The sequence below is a fragment of the Cyberlindnera jadinii genome (assembly GCF_001661405.1).
Source record: "Cyberlindnera jadinii NRRL Y-1542 unplaced genomic scaffold CYBJAscaffold_11, whole genome shotgun sequence".
NCBI classification, from domain to species: Eukaryota; Fungi; Ascomycota; class Saccharomycetes; order Phaffomycetales; family Wickerhamomycetaceae; genus Williopsis; species Williopsis jadinii.
In genome coordinates, this window is record NW_017963662.1 from 251,025 (window position 1) to 271,529 (window position 20,505).

A 20,505-nucleotide genomic window follows, 5' to 3' on the forward strand; every position below is an offset into this window, starting at 1 on the left:
GCAGGCTGCTTTGCCTCCCTTGGAGTAGCAATCAACGGCTTTGACCTGAACATTGGAGCGCTATGGCGATAACAATATCAACAACCCAGAGGGTGAACACCAGCAGCACCAGCAATACCAGCAATACCAGCAGCGGTTTATAGGAAACGGATTCGAGATAGGTTAGCGATGGAGAAGCAGTGATCTGTGTGTCTTCTGTCCGTGCTTCAGAGCTGAGCCGCTGTGTTCGAGTGATCCTGGTTTGTAAACAAAAACAAAAACAACAAAGGGTTTGTTTACATTTTTCGTTTTTGTGTACGTTATTTTGTTTTTGTTTTTGTTTTTGTTGGAGTGCCCGAACGAAAAATCCCGGCAGCAGATGGGCAACGGGGAAACCGCCGTTTTGTTGTAAGCAAATCGCTATATCGGGGAATTTTCGCGGGGGCGGAGGATTTTTTCGTAACCACAGTTACATACACCACACACGTACACACGTAGTTAAGCACAAAACACCGCCTAGAAATGTCTCGGGCTCTTCGATGCGCTAGAACACAACTTTGGACCATCTAAGTGCAATTTATAGCTGATTCTCTCGCTTGTAGATGTCACAGCTCAGGTTTCTGGTTCACGGGCTGAGCAGACTGGGCCTCAGGTCAAAAGTGTGGGTCTTTTCCATGTTTGCCGTGGTTGTACTCTTTACAACTATTGGCATGTTGGTTGTTGATGATGGTGCTGTGCAGTCGTTGAACGATGCATGGGACTCTACTCAGAGCAGTGCTAAGACGGTGGGCGAGTCTGATGTGGTGGTGATGGACAGTGAACCGCGACCTGCGGAGGATTCGAAGAGTCCCGTGAATGGTTTCTCTGGAAAGGGTGAGGTAAAAGATAACTATGATGATAATGATGGCAATCTCCATGATAACGGTGGCGAAGATAACACTCCGATAAGGGCTGCATTCATTCTCCAGGCACGAAATTCGGACCTGAAGCGTATCGTGGATACGGTGTTTACGATGGAAGAGCGGTTTAACAAGGCTCATAATTACGACTGGGTATTCATCTCGGACATGTCCCATTCGTCGTCGTTTCAAAGAACGGTCTCCAGACTAGCTAGTGGCAATGTTTTGTTCCACAAGATTGATCGAGCTACGTATCTCTCATTCCCAAGTGGCATTAACAGAGCAGAGGTTTCAAGGCATAGAAAGTTGTTAAGGATGAAATCATCAGATTCCCAGGCCAAGAATGACAACCAAAGGCATTTCAATAAATTTTGGTCCAGGGAAATATTCAACATGGACTTCTTACAGGACTATGACTATTACATGAGGGTTAACCCTGATACATTTGCGTACTGTGACTTCACCGTGGATCCATTTGAGTATATGAAGAAGATGGAGAAGACTTATATGTTCACCTTTGCAACCAGTCATTCTCCTGGAGCATTCCCCACGCTTTGGTCGTCTGTGAAGAACTATATAGAAGAAAATCCTGATGACGTTGATCCAGATCACCTTTTGGACTTTGTCTCGGATGACAAGGCAGAAAGCTTCAACGGTTGCCATTTCAGATCGAGCTTAGAGGTTGGTAATTTGAAATTCTTCCGTGGTGAGAAGTACCAAAGATTGGCAAAATTTCTGGAGGAACGTAATGGACTATACTACGAAGGCTGGGATGAATCAACGATCAGAACTATTGGTGTCACTCTTTTACAAAGCCGTGAAAAGCTTCAATTCATGAACAATGTTGGTGTCATAGACAAGTCCCTAAAGAACTTGAATTTAAACCAGTGTCCGAAGGATATCGATATCAGGCTTAGATCAAGGTGTACATGTAACCCAGCAGACGATATCACTTGGTCAAAGGAGAGCTGTGTTTCAAGGTATTATGAGGTGAATGGTGTTAACCTTCCCAAAGAAGCTGGGGATTGATTTAGACTGTGCAAGCAGCATACTATTACCCCCTTCCTAAAGACAATGGCAGGATCAAGAACAAATTAAACGACTGAACGGAAATATAATAGTACAAGGTATGATTATATATAGAAAACGACAAGTTCATCTCTTCTTTGGTTTAGTAGTGGCTTCGTACATCAACTCTTCAAAGACTCTTGCCTCTTCTGCATCTTCCTCAGATCTTTCGGCCTTTAAGAATTCATTGCTCATGATCAACAAGGCCTGAGCCTTTAAGGATCTCTCCTTTGAAGGAACTGACTTATCCTGAAGGATTTGATCACAAACTTCTCGAAGGACACCTTGAACTTCAAATTTGGAGCTGACCCAAGCCGTTGCAACGAATTTGCCAGTCATCTTACGCTCGAATTCAGCTCTTTGATAATCATCCCATTCCTCGCCCTTTTCTTGGGCTTTGGCCATCTCTTCCATGGTGTTTTGGGCATCGAGAGCAGTTGAAAGGATATTCCACGCGCTCTTCGCAGTGGAACCCTTTTCACGTAGCGAGGAAACGATTCTGGTTAGGCCAAAGGTCTTCTTGGATCTCAGATAAGCATTGGCCTTTACATGATAGACCTTACCAATGACGTGTAACAATTCCAAGCCAAAGGATTCCATCTTCAAATCGTCAATCTCCTTATCCAGCTCTGTGATGAATTTCTGGAAAGCTGCTTCGTCCTTCATAGCCAAGATCAATTTTGACAGTCTCGCGTCCAATTTCTTGGACAACTCTTCAACTCTTTGCAGCTTTTCCGCCCTCTTCTTCTCTCTGAGTTGGACCAGCTGTTCACGTTGCTCCTTTGTCAGCTTGTTGCTCTTCTTAGCGTTGGCATTGGCAGTGCCAGCGCCAGTGCCAGTGGCACTGGCTCCAACTTCAGAGTCAGCCTTGTGCTGCAAATCAGTAGAGTCAGCTGCTCCATCAGCAGCAGCTTCACCGTTGCCGTTACCATCAACCTGTAGAACCTCAGCAGTCTCGGTCAGATCCTTCAACATGCTGAGCTCACCAATCCAATCTTTGAAGTTCTCACCACCAAACATCTCCGTGAACATCTCTGACGGATCCGCAAATCCTTCCTCCGGCAACGCCTGGTCCTTACCAAACTCATCGTAACGGCTTCTGAGGTCTGGATCGCTCAAAACCTGGTATGCTTCACCAACTTCCTGAAACTTCTTCGCAGCCTCAGGATCATTAGGGTTCTTGTCAGGGTGGGTCAACATTGCCTTCTTACGATACGCCTTCTTGATATCGCTAGCCGACGCATCAGGGGAAATCCCAAGCACATCGTAGTATTCAGTATCCTTGACCATCCTGTTCACGCTCTTTCTCTTAGTAGTTCGCTCTTCTTATGGACGAATATGGCTGCGTTGTGTATCCATGAACGGTTCGATGACCCATAAACCCTGAGCACTTCGCCTGGTTCGGGAAGGACACGAGGACGGGTGCTTACGTAAGATATTAATAAGCTATTGCTGCTTACGTAACATCTTAGTAAGAAGACATGGTCTACAACGATTATGTGCGAAGGACACTAACTATACGTGTATAGATGGGTTTAAAGCATGGTATTGGGGCTATATATCCAGGAATCCGCTTATGCCGGCCATGTACTCCTTGAGATGTGAGATTGTCGAGTTTGGGTCCAGTTTCGAGGTGTAGTCCACCACGAGTCTCATGTCGTTTTGGAACGTTATGAACCCTCGCAGGTAGATCCACGAGATAAGTATCAAGACCGACAGCATCAGCGTGAGCTTGATGACGTTGACCACCAGGCTGTACACGATTCTCACTGCGTTGAGGATCAAGTAGTACAGGAGGAACGAGCCCAGCACTATGAGAGACACAAGTGCGACGTCTGGATAGTTTATGAACAGGCTCTGCACAAGCGTCAGCAGCTTGAGCGTCGACGTCTTGGCCACGCTGAAGAGGATCACAAGCGTGTAGTCCACCTGTGTGTTTCCAGTTATCATCGTTATATGCTCTTCTTCCTCTTCCACTTCCTGTGTGATGGCCTGGTAGCGCCCTCTGTTGTATCAAAGAGGAATTTCTCTCAGAATCTACACCATTTCAGAATGTTCTGAAAAGAGCACATTCCCTCCACCATGACGCTGCTTACGTAATATTCCGAGGGCTCTTCCGGGGCTGTCCTGCTACCCCAAGGGCGTTTCTCCGGAAGCGAGGCGAATTGGAAAGTCGACGCAACCAGCTTCCTCTCCAAGTGGCCAATCCTGAGCTCGTCGTATACGGTGGAAACAGTGGGAAAATCAACCTCCAACGGCTCTCCAACGCTCGTCGCACACGCTGTCCGCCCTCTCTCCGAATATCAGCCGGTTTCACCAGTAATGTCCCCTACAAAGCAGCAGGTGCTTTCCCTCTACCGGGAGTTCGTGCGTAACGCCTCCAAGTTCTCCAACTACAACTTCAGAAACTACTTCTTGAGAAGATCGCGCGATGCCTTCAAGCAGGGCAAGTCACTCAGCACCAGCGAGCAGGTGGATGTCCAGTTCCAAAAGGCCAGGGAAGAACTGGAGGTGCTGAAGAGACAATCCAAGATCAGCCAGATGTACACCTTCGAGAAGCTGGTTGTGGAGCCTCTGGACCCTCACCACCGTGCAAAGCATGGATGAGTGTGCCCACTCGCCAGCCTCTCGCATCCTGCCACTGCTACTGCCACTGCTACTGCCACCACTACATAGAAATGTACGCTCCATCGTCCGTGTAATCGCATCGTAGGCACCAAACAGCGGGTATTAAGCGGTTTGTTATGTGCAACAGGCCATCGCAGGCCATCATGTGCGCACCCGTAGGCTCGAGCCTACGGGTGCGCAGAGGGAAAATTATGGGCTCATCTCTGTTCATCGTTCCCATCTCCTTCCACGAGCAGGCAGACAGGCAGGCAGACACGACGACAGCGGTTGAGAATGGCACCTGTTGCTAAGAAGCAGAACACGAAGTTCAACAAGGAGGACACCAGGCAGTGCTTTGGCGCACAGATCTTTGATGAGGAGCACGTGAAGTCGCTGAGGAAGTCGATCAAAGAGTCGCAGCCCTATAGATGGGGCCACTTCCACCACTTGTTTGACGACACGTTGCTGAGAAACGTTCGCAAGGAGGTTGAGAAGGAGATCCACTTCACGCTGAAGGAGACTGACATCTACAAGGTGTTCCAGTCGGGCGATTTGGCGAATCTGTCCGGACTGGACTGGGACGACCTGTCCAGGCTGCCTTCAGTGTTCAAGCTGAGAGAGGCGCTCTACTCGCAAGAGTTCAGAGACCTTGTTTCCGAAGTGACACAGTGTGGCAAGCTCAGTGGTGTCAAGACTGACATGAGTATCAACACGTACACCAAAGGATGTCATCTGCTGACCCACGATGACGTTATAGGCTCGAGAAGAGTGAGTTTCATTCTATACCTGCCGGACCCAGATAAGCACTGGAAGGAACACTACGGTGGTGCTCTGAGACTGTTTCCTGCGCTGGTTCCTAACGTGCCTGAGTGTGACTACTCCCATAAGTTCATTCCTCAGTTTAACGAGATGGCCTTCTTCAAAGTGCAGCCAGGCTTGAGCTTCCACGACGTTGAAGAGGTCAGAGTGGACAAGCAGAGATTGTCCATTCAAGGCTGGTACCATATACCACAGAGAGGTGAAGATGGGTTCATTGAGGGCGAGCAGGAGGAAACAGAGGCGAAGTCCACTCTACAACAGCTGGAATCTAAGGAGCTACAAGAGTACGACTTCCCTAAGGAGGTTAGATTGCCATTCTCCTCGTATGAGATCAAGTCATACACAGATGGTAATCCACTGGACGCTTTCGATTTGGAATTTCTATCCAAGTATATGAATCCAGAGCTGCTCACCTCTGACAAGCTGGTGTCTTTGCAGAAGAAGTTTGTAGAGGAGAACCTCTTGCAAATCGACGATCTCTTGAACCATGACTATGCAAAGCATTTGCACAAGCTGATTCGCTCTCATGAACTCGACTCTGTCATGCCTAAACGTCGTGAAGAAGTCTCGTTCCCTTGGAAAATGGCTGTTCCTCCTCATAAATGGAGGTTCATGTACATGGATGGTAAACAACCTGAAGAGTGGACCGTCGAAGGCGTCAAATTGGCCAACAACGGAGTTCAGGAATCTCCAAACTTCCAGTTGACCAATCAAATGGCAAAGGATGAGACTACAAGGGAATTGACACAGTTGAGCTCGTTTATGAAGTCTAAGAGTTTCAAAAAATGGCTTAGAATCATAACTGATTTGATTCCAATCTCTGACCAGATCATCGTCAGAAGGTTTAGACCAGGCCATGACTTCATCCTCGCAACGTCAGTTGACACTTCTGATTCCAAACAAGATGCTCTTCTCGAAGGTACGTTGAACTTGACACCTTCAAAGCATTGGGAATCTGGTGAATTTGGAGGTTATGAATTGTGTATGGCTACAAATGACGACGATGAAGAAGGCGATGATCCAGCTATCTATAAGAGCTCTGCTGATGGTGACGACTCGGTGTTGGTGAACACTCAGGCGTGCTGGAACAAGTTCACGTTGATGGTTAGAGATCCAAGTGTCTTGAAGTTTGTCAAATACGTGAGCTATAACGCTCCAGGTAGCAGATGGGATATCTCAGCACAGTGGGACATCGACATGAATGAATGAATACATAAATCTAATAGCAACAACAAGAATATATATATATTAGAAGCAAATCACACCGGTATACATATACATACACAGAGAGTAAAAAAAGGAGTTCTGAGTGCTACTTTTATATATCAGCATCCTCAATATCGGACAACACCTTACCACCGGCATCCTCTTTCAAGTTCTCCAAGGTTGGCAAGAGTTGACCTAGCAATTCACTAGCAGCCTTGTGGAAGGCCAATTGAGCAGTGATTAACTCTGTCAATTGCTCCAGGACCTCAGCTTTCTTCAAGACATCCTTCATAACAACAACAGCATCTTCAGTGGCTGCTGCAAATTCGTCCTCCAAGGACTCTAACGTCACTCTCAGACTTGCCTCCTTCTCAGGCTTGCAATTCTTGAGAGAGCTTCTGGCAGCGTCGTAGGACAATCTCTTGTTCTCAACGTTCTTTCTAGCCCTGTCTGCAACTGACAAAGACTGCTTCAATTGCAAGACAAATGGCTTGTTCACGTTTGTCTGGATGAGCTTGTCCTGTTGCAGCTTAGCCTCGCTGATCTTGGCCTCCACTTGGCCAACCTGAGTTAACCCTTGTGCAACAATGTCAAGAGAATCGTCAGTTGATAGCTGTTGGATCTTGAGAGCAGACACATTGGCAGCAGTGGAGAGAGCCTGGTTCAAAGTCTTTGGCAATGAGCGTGGGTTCTCACTGACGATGACGGCATGGGCTTCAGAGGTAGATCTGGCAGAGGCCAACTTCTCAACCTTGTTTGTGAAGTTCTTTGACATCTCTGTGACAGATTCCTTAACGTTGTTTGGGTAGTCATACGACTCGGAATCAAATGTTGAGGTCACCGAGAGCAGTGTCTTGTAGACAGACTTCAGCAGGTCAACCTTCTGCTCCAACTCAGTGTACTCCTGAGGCAACTGGGAGATATCGTCAGTCTGACCCAGCTTCTCCTGTATCTGTCTGGCAGTTCTTTGGGCCAGCGGGGTGATCTCAGAGGAGAGCTTCTGAGCCTGGCTATAACCCTCGTTGAGCCCAGTTTGGAGGTTCTTTGATAAGTTCTGGAAAAAGGACATTTGGTTTGGTTCAATTGGCTACCACAACAGGGGGATGTTGAAGGAAGAAGGGAGAAGCATCACAAGTTTGTGGGCGAAGGAAGTTGTCCGATATTGGGAGGGAAAACCCGAATACACCTTACAGGTGCAAAATTGCCTGATTAGGAAGTCTACCTAATTGGGATAGCGAAGACGTCAAAATGGGGATTTTATACACTGGTGGATATTCCATATGGCGATGTTTGTATATTAACATTTGATTATGATGATGATAGCTGTGTAAAGAATCTGGACTTGTTATAATTGGTGAGTTTTTGGTATTATTGTTTGGCCATTTTGATTACTATCGTAGTAGAACTTCTGTACATAATCTCTACTCCAGAATTTTGAGAAAATATATTGTAAATGTTCATAATTATATGATATTTAATTAGTTTAAGCGGGAATTATGTACTAGTAGTAAGAATAGTGAGAATAAAACTGCTTAAGAGTAGTTTAATTGCACACAGTTGTATATAATCAGAGCCATAGTACGTGGTGGTCTCACAACATCCAAACACCACGTCGGGGAAAGTCACGTGACCCATGGCTCACTGTGGGGGCATACGTGAAATGATATACAGTGGTTAAACAACCAGGTTTGATATTTTGTATTGGCTAAACGTTTATAACAAGGACTGTATGAGCTAATTGGTCATGGAAGTGCACTTTGGAGCGAAGGTGTTGCGGTTATTGGGCATTCAAGTTACAAATGCTCACTTTATACATCAAGGCTGAATGGAATTGGGTCTCAAATCACCTCGCTTTATATGCTTCAAAGAACACGCCATAGGTTCAAGCCAGCGATTATTATAGGCACAAGACTGCGTTCCACAGCTACAGATACCCTCGGGTTGTTTGCTGAATGGGTATAGTCTGCGAGGCTCCGTATAACGAACCGTCAGGTTTGTACAGTACGGTTCAATACTATACGGTTCAACATGACTATTATCCTATACTCGAATAGGGATTCACTCATTCAGACCTTTCAAAAGTGGGCATCACATCTATGCTAAATCGTATTAAAGATAATTCGAAGACTAAGAGTACAAAAAAAAAGCACACTGGGTAGAATGTATTGACCTAACGGGATCCACTATCGTCCTAAAGAGTCAAGGATAGCAAATTCTTGAGGCCAAAGAGAACTTTTATTCTCACCAAACTGTTTCAACCCAAAGAACCATCTTCTAAAACCCCCTCGGCAATTCACCATATGGTACAAATCCTGAAAGTATCGCCTTCCTAACTGAATAGGCAAGGCAAAGTAGAACACTTCGCTCACTAAAAGAAGTGAGCAAAGTGACCATTACGTGACGTTTCATAGGAGTTAGAATAAGAACTTGGGCCAAATTGTTGGTTGTAAATTTCTGTAAAGAAGCAAGAAATAAATGGGAAAAGTACTGAAAAGTTTTTCACCTGAATTTTTTTTTGTATGTGAAGAGATGAGGTACGCGCAACAGTTCCAGTTATAGGGCATAGGCTATAAGTACGGTTTATTTTATTCCATTTGACCTTGAAGATGTGAACAAGCGTATATAGATATAACATCACAATGCAAAGATGAAGACGGTGGATGAGAGGATCACTGCAACTATTGTGGCGATTTTAGTGACCCACCAGACGTGCTGGATGATGAATGGACACAGGTTGAAGTCAAACTCCCATCTTCCTTGCATCTTGTTGAAATGACCTGTCATCAGCCCACTGTTGCCACCGTACTCTCCCATCATGGCTCTGACCGTGACCTCTCTAACGACACCAGGCTTGTTGCTCTTTTCTTTGGTTGCGGACCATTCACCACTGGTTGTGTTCAAGTTGTAGTACGTTTCGCAGCCTTCATGGTCATGCCCGGTGAGGACGATTCCAGGGTTCTCATCAAAGACCAGGGAGAGGACACGTTGTGACACGTCTTTACTCAAGTGGTTCTGCGACCTCAGCTTACCATTTTTGTAAGGTTCTCTTTCGTAGTTTTCGTAGTATTCGAAATGTGGTCCATCTACGCAGAAGCCTTCCTCCTTGTAGAATGGGACATGGGTCAGCAGAATAGTGGCACCGTCGAATTTTCTCTCGAATAGTTGATAGAGGAACTCCCATGTGTAATTCAAGAACTCTGGCTGTAAAGCTGGGCCTTCCAAGAGCAATGAGTTCAGGACGACAATTCTGTACGCATGAGGAGTGCCACGGTTGTACTCTATCCAGTAGTTATCCTTGCCGAAAAGCGAACGATAACGTGCCATATGCTGCCATGTTGCATCACCAGAGTATCCAATGTCATGGTTGCCACTAACGTTGATGAATAACGGTTCATTGGCAAATCTCTTAGCGTAATTTGGCGTACACCAATCGTAGACATCACTGTAACCAAATTCGAAATCTTTCAAGTCGGTACCCTTTGTTTCCTCGAGGAATTTCCTCCAGTCAATATCAACATGCTCATTAACAATATTAATTGCGTACTCTCTCTGTTCATCTGGTTGATCAAACAGTCTTGTGACGTAACGTCTGGTTCTGTTGAAGAATTCCGAATCACTGATCCATTGACTTGAGAAGAGATCACCCAGTGGTGCCACTATGGTTGGCTGCAATCTGTGCTTCATCACTTGGTAGATATGTCCCAAGTAGTAGTCATTACCATAAGTGTCCAGTCTCTTGATGTACGGAGTGGATGGCCAATTCCCCTTGATCTGAGGGTCTCCGAACGCCAGCATCTTGATGTCTGGTACCTTTGGAACCTCAAAAACAGGTGGATATAGGTATTGATCAATCAAATCGCTGAAATAAGGGACCGATCTCAGAGGTTTCAACCATTGTGGATCATCTCTTGGGATCCTCTTTTGGTAGCTCCATGAACAGTGCTTTGAGTCCAATGATGGATAAGTGAAGATGTATACGTTCAACACCAACGAAAGCACCACAGCAAATGCTGTGAATTTGCGAAGAAATGACATTGCTCTCGGGGCAAAACACGCTCTGCCAGAGCTCCTTGGAAAAGGTTTATATATAAAACTGTTGATGAAATGTGTCCCACTGGGGCTGAATACACTGGTGTCCGGGTTATTAAGTGTTCGGGTTAATAGATGTCCGGATGTTCCATCCTGTTTTTTCCCCTTGCGCTCCGTTCCCTGAGGAGGACAACGATTTTGACTGTGTTCAATCTCTCCATGGGCATGAGAAGTAGGAAACTTCATTCTGAATCTTCTGTTCTAGAACTGTTAAAGCTCAAATGAGTTCGTTACCAAAGAGAATCATCAAAGTACGTATACGGGTGCAATTTTCTGTTTGATGTGTTCCCTGTGTGGACTTGTGAGTCTTGTGAGGAAAGAGATAAGCAAAGAACATCTACATGTATTGAGTATAAGCGACTAACATTGCCCTTTTTTTATCAAAGGAAACTGAGAGACTTGTCAGTGATCCAGTCCCTGGAATCACTGCTGTTCCATCAGAGGAAAACTTGAGATATTTCAACGTTACCATTGAAGGGCCAGATCAATCTCCATACGAAGGCGGTATCTTCAAGTTGGAGCTCTATTTACCCGATGACTATCCTAGTGAGTTGTTTCCCCCTTTTTAGAGATGAGCACACCATGTACTGACTGTTTCTTCCAGTGGTTGCACCTAAGGTGAGATTCTTGACCAAGATCTACCACCCAAACATTGACAAGCTGGGCAGAATTTGCCTCGATGTTCTCAAGAACAACTGGTCACCTGCACTTCAAATTAGAACCATCTTATTATCCATCCAAGCGCTATTGGCCGCACCAAACCCTAACGATCCGCTTGCCAATGACGTTGCAGAGGCATGGTTACAGCATGAGACTCAGGCCATTGAGACCGCAAGGGAGTGGACCAAGAAGTATGCTGTGCTAGAATAGGCTGTGCTAGAATGGGATGCGTACATGGCGTTTAAGCTGCTGTTGCCAAGGTTTAACGATGCTAATGAGAAAGAGTACGGTAACTGTTTTGAAAGCATGTAGCTCATCGCAATGCCAGCAGTAGCGCCAATATCACCGGTTGTAGCAATACTTGGGTGTGTATGCAATGTCCAGGTGTTATTACATAAGCATCGGGATAGATCGGCATTTTTTTTTGGCTCAAATTTAAAGTTTCATCGTCTTGATATCGGGACGGAAGTTTCAAGGGGAAAGGGATTTTTGCCATTTGAGACCAGAAGACATGACTCCAAATCTTTTCTTTTTTTTACATTAGAGTATCAAATCCAGTTGTAAGAATGAGCTCCCGCTATAAAGGTCCAAATGCATTCATAAAGCTGTACACAGGCTCGTAATTGAGACCAACCAACACTTACCACCACCCCATCGGCAGCCGTTTTTAAGTTTCTATTGTTCCGAAATGACGGAAAGAAAACGCCCTGAAGGAGGCCACAGAAAGCGAAGAAAGAGACAAAAGAGCCATAAAGAAAAAGAGCGCATGCGCTCCTGCCGCCTCATCGCGCTGGAAATCTCCCCGGTGACGGCGTTGTTGTACACGTTACGGTTTAGATTTTGCACGTTCAAATTTACAAGGCGGAGGGAGAGGAGCAGCGCTTACCCAAATTTCCCTCGTCCCTTTCTCTTTCCCCTTCTAACTTTCCTTCCACGTAGGCTGAAAGATATCGTTTTTCTTCTTCTACAAAGAGATTGTTAGTATCTTCTCTTGTTTTACACCTCCTCTCCTGGTTTTTCGTGCAAGTGAAAGAGAATTTGCCCTTGCGGTTTGGATTTCAAACAGTTTCCCTGTGAGTGCGTGCTTTGATTTCTACCCGTTGTTGGTCTTCCTTTGATTTTGGTTTTGATTTTGGCTTTGATTTGGACTTCGGTTTAGGCTCTGGGCCCTGAGGTTTTGCGTTCTGTGTGGGCAATCGATTCTTGTCTACAGACACACTGAAGAGCACACACCTGTGGAAAGTACAGAGAAAGCTGAGCGTACAAGGAGAAAGGACACCGTGCTACAGAGAGGTAGAAGGGCTGGAAGCGAAAGAAAAGAACGGAATAGAAAAATACGTTTTCTGCTTTCTTGTTGTCATCTACTGAAGTTTGTTCCTTTTTATATTCCCTCCTCCTATAGGAAATACATCCTGTCCTTCTTCAACAATCTAGAGAAGGAAGCTAAGGGAAAGAGTTTTAAAGTCAGAAAAGTCAACGCGTTATTTGCATCTTTTCGAGTCTTCTGTTTGTTGCCATAGTTTTTTTTTTGATCCAAAGAGCGTGGCTATTTTCTTGGTTTTTGTGCTTGTTAAAGAAGACCACACAACACACTTTACCGTTATCACCTAGCCAACAGAGGGTTGTTTTTGTGATTTGTTTACTTCCCACGTTAGCCGCCCGCATTTGCTCAACACAAAATGTCCAGAGACAATAGCACTTCAGCTAGTGACAACAACAGGACGAAGAAGAAGACATACGGCGGCCTGCAAATACACACAGATGGAGGTGATGCCGATACGTCACCTTCCTCTCCGTTCAACGACTCTCAGAGAGCCACGTTTGATGAGGTGAATTTGGATAACGAGCTGGCGAGCCCGCGGTTGGAGTCGTCCAACGGCGGGTCAACGCTGGGTGCCACACGTGGCGGCTCGATATTGAGGAAAGGTACTCCTGGTAGAAGGGACCCGAGTGCAAGAATCGCGTTCAGTCCAACTATCGGGGAGTTGAAGAGCGATGGTAGTGAGCTCGTAAGAACTTTGTCACAGGATTCTTTCCAGCCGACGCCAAAGATGGCCGAGAAGGCACATTTTGAAGACTTTAGCGAAACCTCGGACCTGCCGTCATCGTCCCTTGACGATGGGGTACTGCCTAGAAAGGGCTCCATGATGAAGAGGCACCGTTGGGGTACGCAGCGTAACAAGAAGGGTGTCCCGACTGTTGGGAGAACACGGACGCTAAGATGGAAGAATAGATTTGACATTGGATTCAAGCCAAACCATGACGTGCATAACGATGACGATTCAGAGGAAGATGAAGAAGACGCTGCAAAGAATAGACAGAGTGAATTTAGATCTGTCTACTTGAACATGCCACTGCCTCAAGAGATGGTGAATGACAATGGTGATCCAATTGCGTCGTATCCGAGAAATAAGATTAGAACAACAAAGTATACACCGTTGACATTCTTACCAAAGAACATCTTGTTCCAATTCAGAAATGTTGCCAATATTTACTTTTTGATTATGATCATCTTGGGTTTCTTTGACATCTTCGGTGTTCCAAATCCAGGTTTATCTACCGTGCCCCTTATTGTGATTGTCATCATCACAGCTATAAAGGATGCCATGGAGGATTCCAGAAGAACGATGTTGGATATGGAGGTGAATAACACTCCAACCCATATCCTTCATGGAATTGAGAACTTTAACGTTTCAGAGGATAACGTTTCGATGTGGAGAAGGTTTAAAAAATGGAACACCCGAATGGTTATAAAATTCTTTAGATGGACAAATAGAACTTTTACCAAGACTGGAAAGGAAAAGGCAAGGTTGGAGAAGTTGGCACAGGAAACTATGAATATGAGAAAATCATTTGATTCCTTTGAGGGTGGTCGTAAATCTATGCAGTTGGATGACTTTAGACGCTCATTGGATAACCCATTTGATGATTCTCATAAAGCAATTGATCCAAACGAATCCATTATCGATCCAGGCATGACAATCACTTCGGCAAATACAGAGGCTCAGTTTAAAAAAGACTTGTGGAAAAACGTTAGAGTCGGTGACATTGTCCGTGTTCACAACAACGACGAAATCCCTGCAGATATCATCCTCTTATCAACTTCAGATGCCGATGGTGCCTGTTATGTTGAGACAAAGAATCTTGATGGTGAAACAAACTTGAAAGTCCGTCAAGCGTTGAAATGTGGCCAGCAAATCAAGCATTCACGTGATGTGCAGAGATCTAAATGTTGGATTGAAAGTGAAGGTCCCCATGCAAACTTGTACAACTACCAAGGTAATTTGAAATGGTACGGTGAAGATGCACAGATCAAAAACGAACCAATCAACATCAACAATATGCTGTTAAGAGGTTGTTTCCTAAGAAACACCAAATGGGCGTTGGGTATAGTCATTTTTACAGGTGCTGATACAAAAATCATGCTTAACGCTGGTGAAACACCAACAAAAAAGTCAAGAATTTCGAAAGATTTGAACTACACAGTGCTTTTGAACTTTGCGTTGCTTTTCATTCTTTGTTTCATCTCTGGTTTGGTTAACGGTATCTCATATAACCAGGAACTCAATTCTCGTCGTTATTTCGAATTTGGTACCATCGCAGGATCTTCTGCGGCCAATGGTATTGTCAGTTTCTTCGTTGCAGTTATCTTGTACCAATCGTTGGTCCCTATCTCGCTTTACATCTCCATCGAAATTGTGAAGACAGCACAGGCGTTCTTTATCTACTCTGATGTCAATATGTATTACGACAAGTTGGATTATCCGTGTACACCGAAGTCCTGGAATATTTCAGATGATTTGGGTCAAATCGAGTACATCTTTAGTGACAAGACTGGTACGTTGACCCAAAACGTTATGGAATTTAAAAAGTGTACAATTAATGGTATATCTTATGGTCGTGCATATACTGAGGCCCTTGCAGGTTTAAGAAAGAGACAAGGTGTTGATGTTGAAGAAGAGTCTTCTCGTGAAAAGGCTGCAATCGCTGAAGATAAGGAGATTATGATTCAAGATTTGTACTCCATTTCTCCAAACAAAAGACTTAAACCTGAAGACGTTACATTCATTTCGAAGGAATTTGTCCAGGATTTGAAAGGTGCTCGTGGTGCCGAACAACAGGCTGCTGATGAACATTTCATGCTTGCTTTGGCACTTTGTCATTCTGTCTTGGCAGAAGAGGATAAATCTGACCCAGATAAGATTATTTTTAAGGCACAGTCTCCAGATGAAGCCGCTCTTGTTGGTACAGCTAGAGATGTTGGATTCTGTTATATAAACAGCACAAAGAAGGGGCTGATTGTGGAAGTTCAAGGTGTTGCCAAGGAGTACCAAGTCTTAAACGTGCTGGAATTCAACTCCACGAGAAAGAGAATGAGTGCAATCATTAAGATCCCATCTGATGATCCAAATGGTGAACCAAAGGCTTTGCTTATTTGTAAAGGTGCTGATTCTATCATTTACTCTAGACTTAAAAAGAACTCTGACGAACAACTCTTGGAGAGAACAGCTTTACACTTGGAGGAGTATGCAACTGAAGGTTTAAGAACCTTGTGTATTGCACAGAGAGAGCTTTCTTGGGATCAATACCTTACCTGGAGTAAGAAACACGAGTCTGCAGCAGCTGCCCTTGTTAAGAGAGAAGAAAAGATGGAAGAAGTTGCCGATTCCATCGAAAGAGAATTGACACTTTTGGGAGGTACAGCTATTGAAGACAGATTACAAGATGGTGTTCCAGATGCTATTGCTATTCTGGCCCAAGCTGGTATCAAACTATGGGTCTTAACTGGTGATAAAGTCGAAACAGCCATCAACATCGGTTTCTCTTGTAACTTACTTGGTAACGATATGGAATTGTTGGTTGTGAAAACCATTGGTGAGGATGTTGAAAACATATCCAGAGATCCAAGATTAATCGTTGCACATTTATTGGACAAATATCTTCGCGAGAAATTTGACATGGATGGTACCTGGGAAGAAGTTGAAAAGGCCAAGGGCGAGCATGAACCTCCACATGGTAACTATGGTGTTGTTATCGATGGTGATGCTTTGAAGTTGGCTTTGCAAGGTGACAACATGAGAAAATTCTTGTTGTTATGTAAGCAATGTAAGGCTGTTCTGTGTTGCAGAGTCTCCCCAGCTCAAAAAGCTGCCGTCGTCAAGATGGTGAAAGAGAACCTTGAGGTGATGACTTTGGCAATTGGTGACGGTTCCAACGATGTTGCTATGATCCAGTCGGCAGATATCGGTGTTGGTATTGCTGGTGAAGAAGGTAGACAGGCTGTTATGTCCTCTGATTATGCTGTTGGTCAGTTCAGATACTTGACTAGACTTGTCCTTGTTCATGGAAGATGGTCATACAAGAGAATTGCAGAGATGATCCCAAGTTTCTTCTACAAGAATGTCATTTTCACGGTTGCTCTGTTCTGGTATGGTATCTTCAACCAATTTGATGGTACCTACCTTTTTGAATACACTTACTTGATGTTCTACAACTTGGCATTTACATCCCTCCCAGTTATCTTTATGGGTATCTTTGACCAGGATGTGAACGATGTTGTCTCCTTACTTGTCCCTCAACTTTACGTTGTTGGTATATACAGAACTGAGTGGACAATGAAGAAGTTCTGGTGGTATATGATTGACGGTGTCTATCAATCTGTGATGTCTTACTTTTTGCCATACTGTCTTTATAAAACCGGTGGTATCGTGTCTTTTAATGGTCTTAACCTTGATCACCGTTATTGGATTGGTACACTCGTCGCGTCCATTGCGGTGATCTCATGCAACTTGTACATGTTGATTCACCTTTACATGTGGGACTGGCTCTCTTCCTTGATTATTTTCCTCTCCATTATTATCTTGATTGCCTGGACTGGTATTTGGAGTTCAAGTACTGCATCTGCAGAATATTACAAAGCTGCTGCTCAAGTTTATGGCAGTGTTGCATTTTGGGCGTGCTTGTTTGTTGGTATTCTTGTGTGTTTGATGCCAAGATTTGTTTATGACTGTTGTCAAAAGTATTTCTTCCCAAAGGATGTGGACATCATCAGAGAGTGTGTTGCTAGAGGTGACTTCAGCCAATACCCAAAGAGTTATGATCCAACAGATCCAAATAGACCAAAGATTTCGCAGTACTCCACCAATCACATGCTCACGCACGCGACAGCTTCCCCAAAGACTCCAAGATCCTCTAGAATGTTTAGTAGAGGTTCCAAGAGATCTAGTTATCCTGCTGATGATCAACACTTATCAACAGAGGAGATTGCAATGCAACTCGTTGATGATAATGGCACCCCAAGATTCAGAGAAAGAGGCCAGTTCAGTGATATTGATAACCATGACACTGACAATTTCGAGCCAAGAACTTCGTTGGAAGTTACAAGACGCTCTATGCAAAGAGAACGTCAATTGGGTGATGGCCGCATCTCCATTGAAAATGCGAGAACTTCTCTAGACCTGCCTGGCTTGACCAACGCAAGGGATTTGATGAAGACAACAACCCGTGAAGACTACAGTTGAAGAAGGGGAAAAGAAACATTCAATCCTCACCAAAAAAACACCTCATATAAAGACCCAATCTTGTGTAATTAGTATATTTAGCGTATTATTACGTGTCATTAACCGATGAATCAGTAGACGAGAATTACTCGCACACGCAAAACTAGTAATTATGCCATTAGAAAGCAAGCAATAAATACAAACAACCGAAGACAGCGTGTTGATGTGACTTTCATACACCGCTTGAACCAAACTTCTTTGCCCATTCGTCGAATTCAACCAAGTGTTCTTTACTGACACTCGGTCTGATGTACTTCAAACTTGATTCAAAGTCTTCTAGTCCAATAGGTCTGATTTCAGATTTGTCAGTTTCCAACAACTTATCACCGAGTGATCTCAGTGGACCCATAGCAGCATCCTTGGCCAATGCTGTTATATCACTACCACTGAAGCCATCAGTCAATTCAACCAACTTCGCCTGGTCCTTTTCATCCAGCGTGTGTTTCTGGTGAGCCAATAGTTTCCTGATCTGAGCCAGGCGTGTCTCCGGTTCTGGTAATGGAATATACTGTCTTCTAACGAATCTTCTTCTCGCAGCCTCGTCAATTGCCCATGGTAAGTTGGTGGCAGCCAACACCAACACCCTCTGAAGGTCCTCGCCTGTGTCCTTTCCAGCAGCAGCGTGAGTCAGATCACTCCATTGGATCAAGAACTCGTTTTTGATACGTCTTGATGATTCGTTTTCACCTTCGCTTCTGGACGACAACAAGGAGTCAATCTCATCGACAAAGATGATCGCTGGCGACAGCTTCTTTGCAAGCTGGAACAAGGCCCTCACCAGCTTCTCAGATTCACCTAAGTACTTGGAGGTCAAGGACGAGGCACTGATGGAAAAGAAGGTGGACTTGGATTCCGTGGCTACTGCCCGTGCCAGCATGGTCTTACCAGTACCTGGTGGGCCAAAGAGTAACATACCTCTCGCAGGTTCTCTCAAGCCAGAGAACAAATCAGGTCTTAGGAATGGATACACGACTGTTTCCTTCAGGGAGTTTTTGGCTGTTTCCAGACCTGCGATATCATCCCAATGGACCTCGTCTCCACGTACAACAATCTCGTTGAAGATCTGCTTCGCAGCGTTATAATCTATGCCTCTGATCTCCTCAATTATTTGATCCTCCATCTTTTCACGGATCTCCTTTTCTGACAAGTGTACCAGCTCTTCATCTGCGTTATCAGAGTCCAATGTTTCAGTGTCCTTCTCCCCCCTGGAAGGTGATTCAGACCTTGCTCTTTCCTTCTTCATTGGAGGCTTCAGTGCTTGCCGAGACTGAGGTTGCGATTGCGTTTGAGATCTTGATGGTATCGAAGCAGTGGTCTTCACTGCACGAGCACCAGCACGTGGCTGTTGCTGCTGATGCTGTTGTGAGTTCGCAGTGCCTGGTCTGACAATTTTCTTAACAGGTGGTTTGGATGCAACGTTTGACGTCTTTGTAGTGGTAGCTGTTGGTCTCGTGGTTCGAGTGGCAGTCCTCGGGGTTGCTTTTCTCACAGTGGACGACGGTGGTGCAGTGTTTGACTTGGTCAATGTTGGTAGTTTAGAAACAGGAGGAGTAGCATTAGTCTTCTGTCTAGATGGAGCCACCGCAACTTTTCTACCAGCTTTGAGAGCTGAAGGGGCAGGCTTAGTTGTCTGTGACTTAACAGCTGGCTTAACAGCTGGCTTTTGAGATGGAATCGGTGGAGGTGGGATCTTTGGAGATCTAACTGTTGGGCTAATGGTATTCGAAGGAGGGGACAGTGGCTGTGAGCCGTCGTTGATGTCCAAGTCATCCAGTGTTAGATCAATCACTTGGTGTCTCGAGGACTTCGACTGCTTTCCCGACGCCTCTAGCTGCTTCAGCGTATCCTCTCTGGACAGAGTCATACCAAAGCTGTCAAAATCGTCTTCAAATGACTTATCAAAGATATTCACATCCTCAACAGGCTTCCCCTGTCTCTGAGCAACAGAAGTTAGCGAAGAGGAGCCGTTGTTCAAGCTCTTCGACGTCGACCACACTTGCTGCTTATGGTTAGGTGGCAGCATCGTCGTGGCAGCGGTCATCGACATGTCGTGTGCCTGTTTGGCATTTGAACCGTACCCTGTGTACGATTTGGCACTGTGTTTCAACAAAGGCTTGTGATCAGATCGCAACGTCTTCAACAGTCGCTGAGGCTTCGGCCCTTCCTGCTGTTCCCGTCTCACCGTGAAGCTCTGAGGAGTGCCGGATCTCAGCGTTGGCACCGTGTACGTGCTCTGCTGATGGAGGTGATGGCTGCTGGTGGACGATAACGACGACAGCGAGCCCTGCTGGGACCGTAGGGCGTTCTCCACCCGCTCCTGGTGGTCCACGCCCTTCAGCAGCAGATCCTCGATCCCCTCCCTCACGTACAGCTCATCTGCCGTGTAGTGATGGCTCGTGAAGGCCTTGTTGATGATGTCAATCTTGAACAACACTTGTGTATGCAATGCCTTCCAGCCGTCAACGGCTCGCTTATAGTCGCCCTTCTGCTCCAGCGCCAGGTTCGTGATGGTCTTGTTCGCTGCTTCGTTGTACACCTCCGTCAACTCCTCGATCACCGTCGGTGGCCTCTTCCTCATGAAGTTCATCCTGCCGCAGGGGTCCTCAGCTGCTGGCCTT

The 20,505-nt window shown here is 45.2% G+C and overlaps 9 protein-coding genes across 9 annotated transcripts; 5 read left to right on the top strand and 4 right to left on the bottom strand.

Moving 5' to 3' along the window:
- Positions 1-519: 519 nt before the first annotated feature.
- CYBJADRAFT_168677 (nucleotide-diphospho-sugar transferase) lies at positions 520-2,039 on the top strand. Its single transcript, XM_020215463.1, has one exon. It carries the CDS (start codon positions 582-584, stop codon positions 1,905-1,907), a length of 1,326 nt encoding a protein of 441 aa, XP_020069408.1. The 5' UTR covers positions 520-581; the 3' UTR covers positions 1,908-2,039.
- On the bottom strand, positions 2,034-3,236 carry CAJ1 (Caj1p; the record flags this gene model as incomplete). Its single annotated transcript, XM_020212875.1, has 2 exons — positions 2,034-2,747; positions 2,802-3,236. 2 exons carry the CDS (start codon positions 3,234-3,236, stop codon positions 2,034-2,036), a joined length of 1,149 nt encoding a protein of 382 aa, XP_020069409.1.
- Positions 3,237-3,476: 240 nt separating this feature from the next.
- Positions 3,477-4,571, top strand: ISD11 (Isd11p). The gene is made up of 3 exons (XM_020217394.1): positions 3,477-3,533; positions 3,573-3,941; positions 4,056-4,571. Exons 1-3 carry the CDS (start codon positions 3,489-3,491, stop codon positions 4,551-4,553), a joined length of 912 nt encoding a protein of 303 aa, XP_020069410.1. The 5' UTR covers positions 3,477-3,488; the 3' UTR covers positions 4,554-4,571.
- Positions 4,572-4,733: 162 nt separating this feature from the next.
- Positions 4,734-6,661, top strand: TPA1 (oxidative DNA demethylase). Its single transcript, XM_020215464.1, has one exon. It carries the CDS (start codon positions 4,848-4,850, stop codon positions 6,579-6,581), a length of 1,734 nt encoding a protein of 577 aa, XP_020069411.1. The 5' UTR covers positions 4,734-4,847; the 3' UTR covers positions 6,582-6,661.
- Positions 6,662-6,664: 3 nt separating this feature from the next.
- GVP36 (Gvp36p) lies at positions 6,665-7,647 on the bottom strand (the record flags this gene model as incomplete). Its single annotated transcript, XM_020217188.1, has 1 exon — positions 6,665-7,647. One exon carries the CDS (start codon positions 7,645-7,647, stop codon positions 6,691-6,693), a length of 957 nt encoding a protein of 318 aa, XP_020069412.1. The 3' UTR covers positions 6,665-6,690.
- Positions 7,648-9,212: 1,565 nt separating this feature from the next.
- TED1 (Ted1p) lies at positions 9,213-10,613 on the bottom strand (the record flags this gene model as incomplete). Its single annotated transcript, XM_020212857.1, has 1 exon — positions 9,213-10,613. One exon carries the CDS (start codon positions 10,611-10,613, stop codon positions 9,213-9,215), a length of 1,401 nt encoding a protein of 466 aa, XP_020069413.1.
- Positions 10,614-10,888: 275 nt separating this feature from the next.
- UBC13 (E2 ubiquitin-conjugating protein UBC13) lies at positions 10,889-11,537 on the top strand (the record flags this gene model as incomplete). Its single annotated transcript, XM_020212870.1, has 3 exons — positions 10,889-10,918; positions 11,054-11,213; positions 11,272-11,537. The coding sequence occupies 3 exons, from the start codon at positions 10,889-10,891 to the stop codon at positions 11,535-11,537; spliced, it is 456 nt and encodes a 151-aa protein (XP_020069414.1).
- Positions 11,538-13,378: 1,841 nt separating this feature from the next.
- CYBJADRAFT_129680 (phospholipid-transporting P-type ATPase) lies at positions 13,379-17,848 on the top strand (the record flags this gene model as incomplete). Its single annotated transcript, XM_020212867.1, has 1 exon — positions 13,379-17,848. The coding sequence occupies one exon, from the start codon at positions 13,379-13,381 to the stop codon at positions 17,846-17,848; it is 4,470 nt and encodes a 1,489-aa protein (XP_020069415.1).
- Positions 17,849-18,059: 211 nt separating this feature from the next.
- Positions 18,060-20,465, bottom strand: SAP1 (putative AAA family ATPase SAP1; the record flags this gene model as incomplete). Its single annotated transcript, XM_020212858.1, has 3 exons — positions 18,060-19,451; positions 19,593-19,863; positions 19,933-20,465. The coding sequence occupies 3 exons, from the start codon at positions 20,463-20,465 to the stop codon at positions 18,060-18,062; spliced, it is 2,196 nt and encodes a 731-aa protein (XP_020069416.1).
- Positions 20,466-20,505: the final 40 nt, after the last annotated feature.

Excerpts from the sequence above, each read along its gene's own strand:
- CYBJADRAFT_168677 (XM_020215463.1), top strand. The coding sequence starts at position 582 with ATGTCACAGCTCAGGTTTCTGGTTCACGGGCTGAGCAGACTGGGCCTC.
- ISD11 (XM_020217394.1), top strand. The coding sequence starts at position 3,489 with ATGGTATTGGGGCTATATATCCAGGAATCCGCTTATGCCGGCCAT. Across the intron at positions 3,534-3,572 it reads AATCCGCTTATGCCGGCCAT|TTTCGAGGTGTAGTCCACCA; the intron begins GTACTCCTTGAG and ends GTTTGGGTCCAG. Across the intron at positions 3,942-4,055 it reads ACTTCCTGTGTGATGGCCTG|GGCTCTTCCGGGGCTGTCCT; the intron begins GTAGCGCCCTCT and ends TAATATTCCGAG.
- TPA1 (XM_020215464.1), top strand. The coding sequence starts at position 4,848 with ATGGCACCTGTTGCTAAGAAGCAGAACACGAAGTTCAACAAGGAGGAC.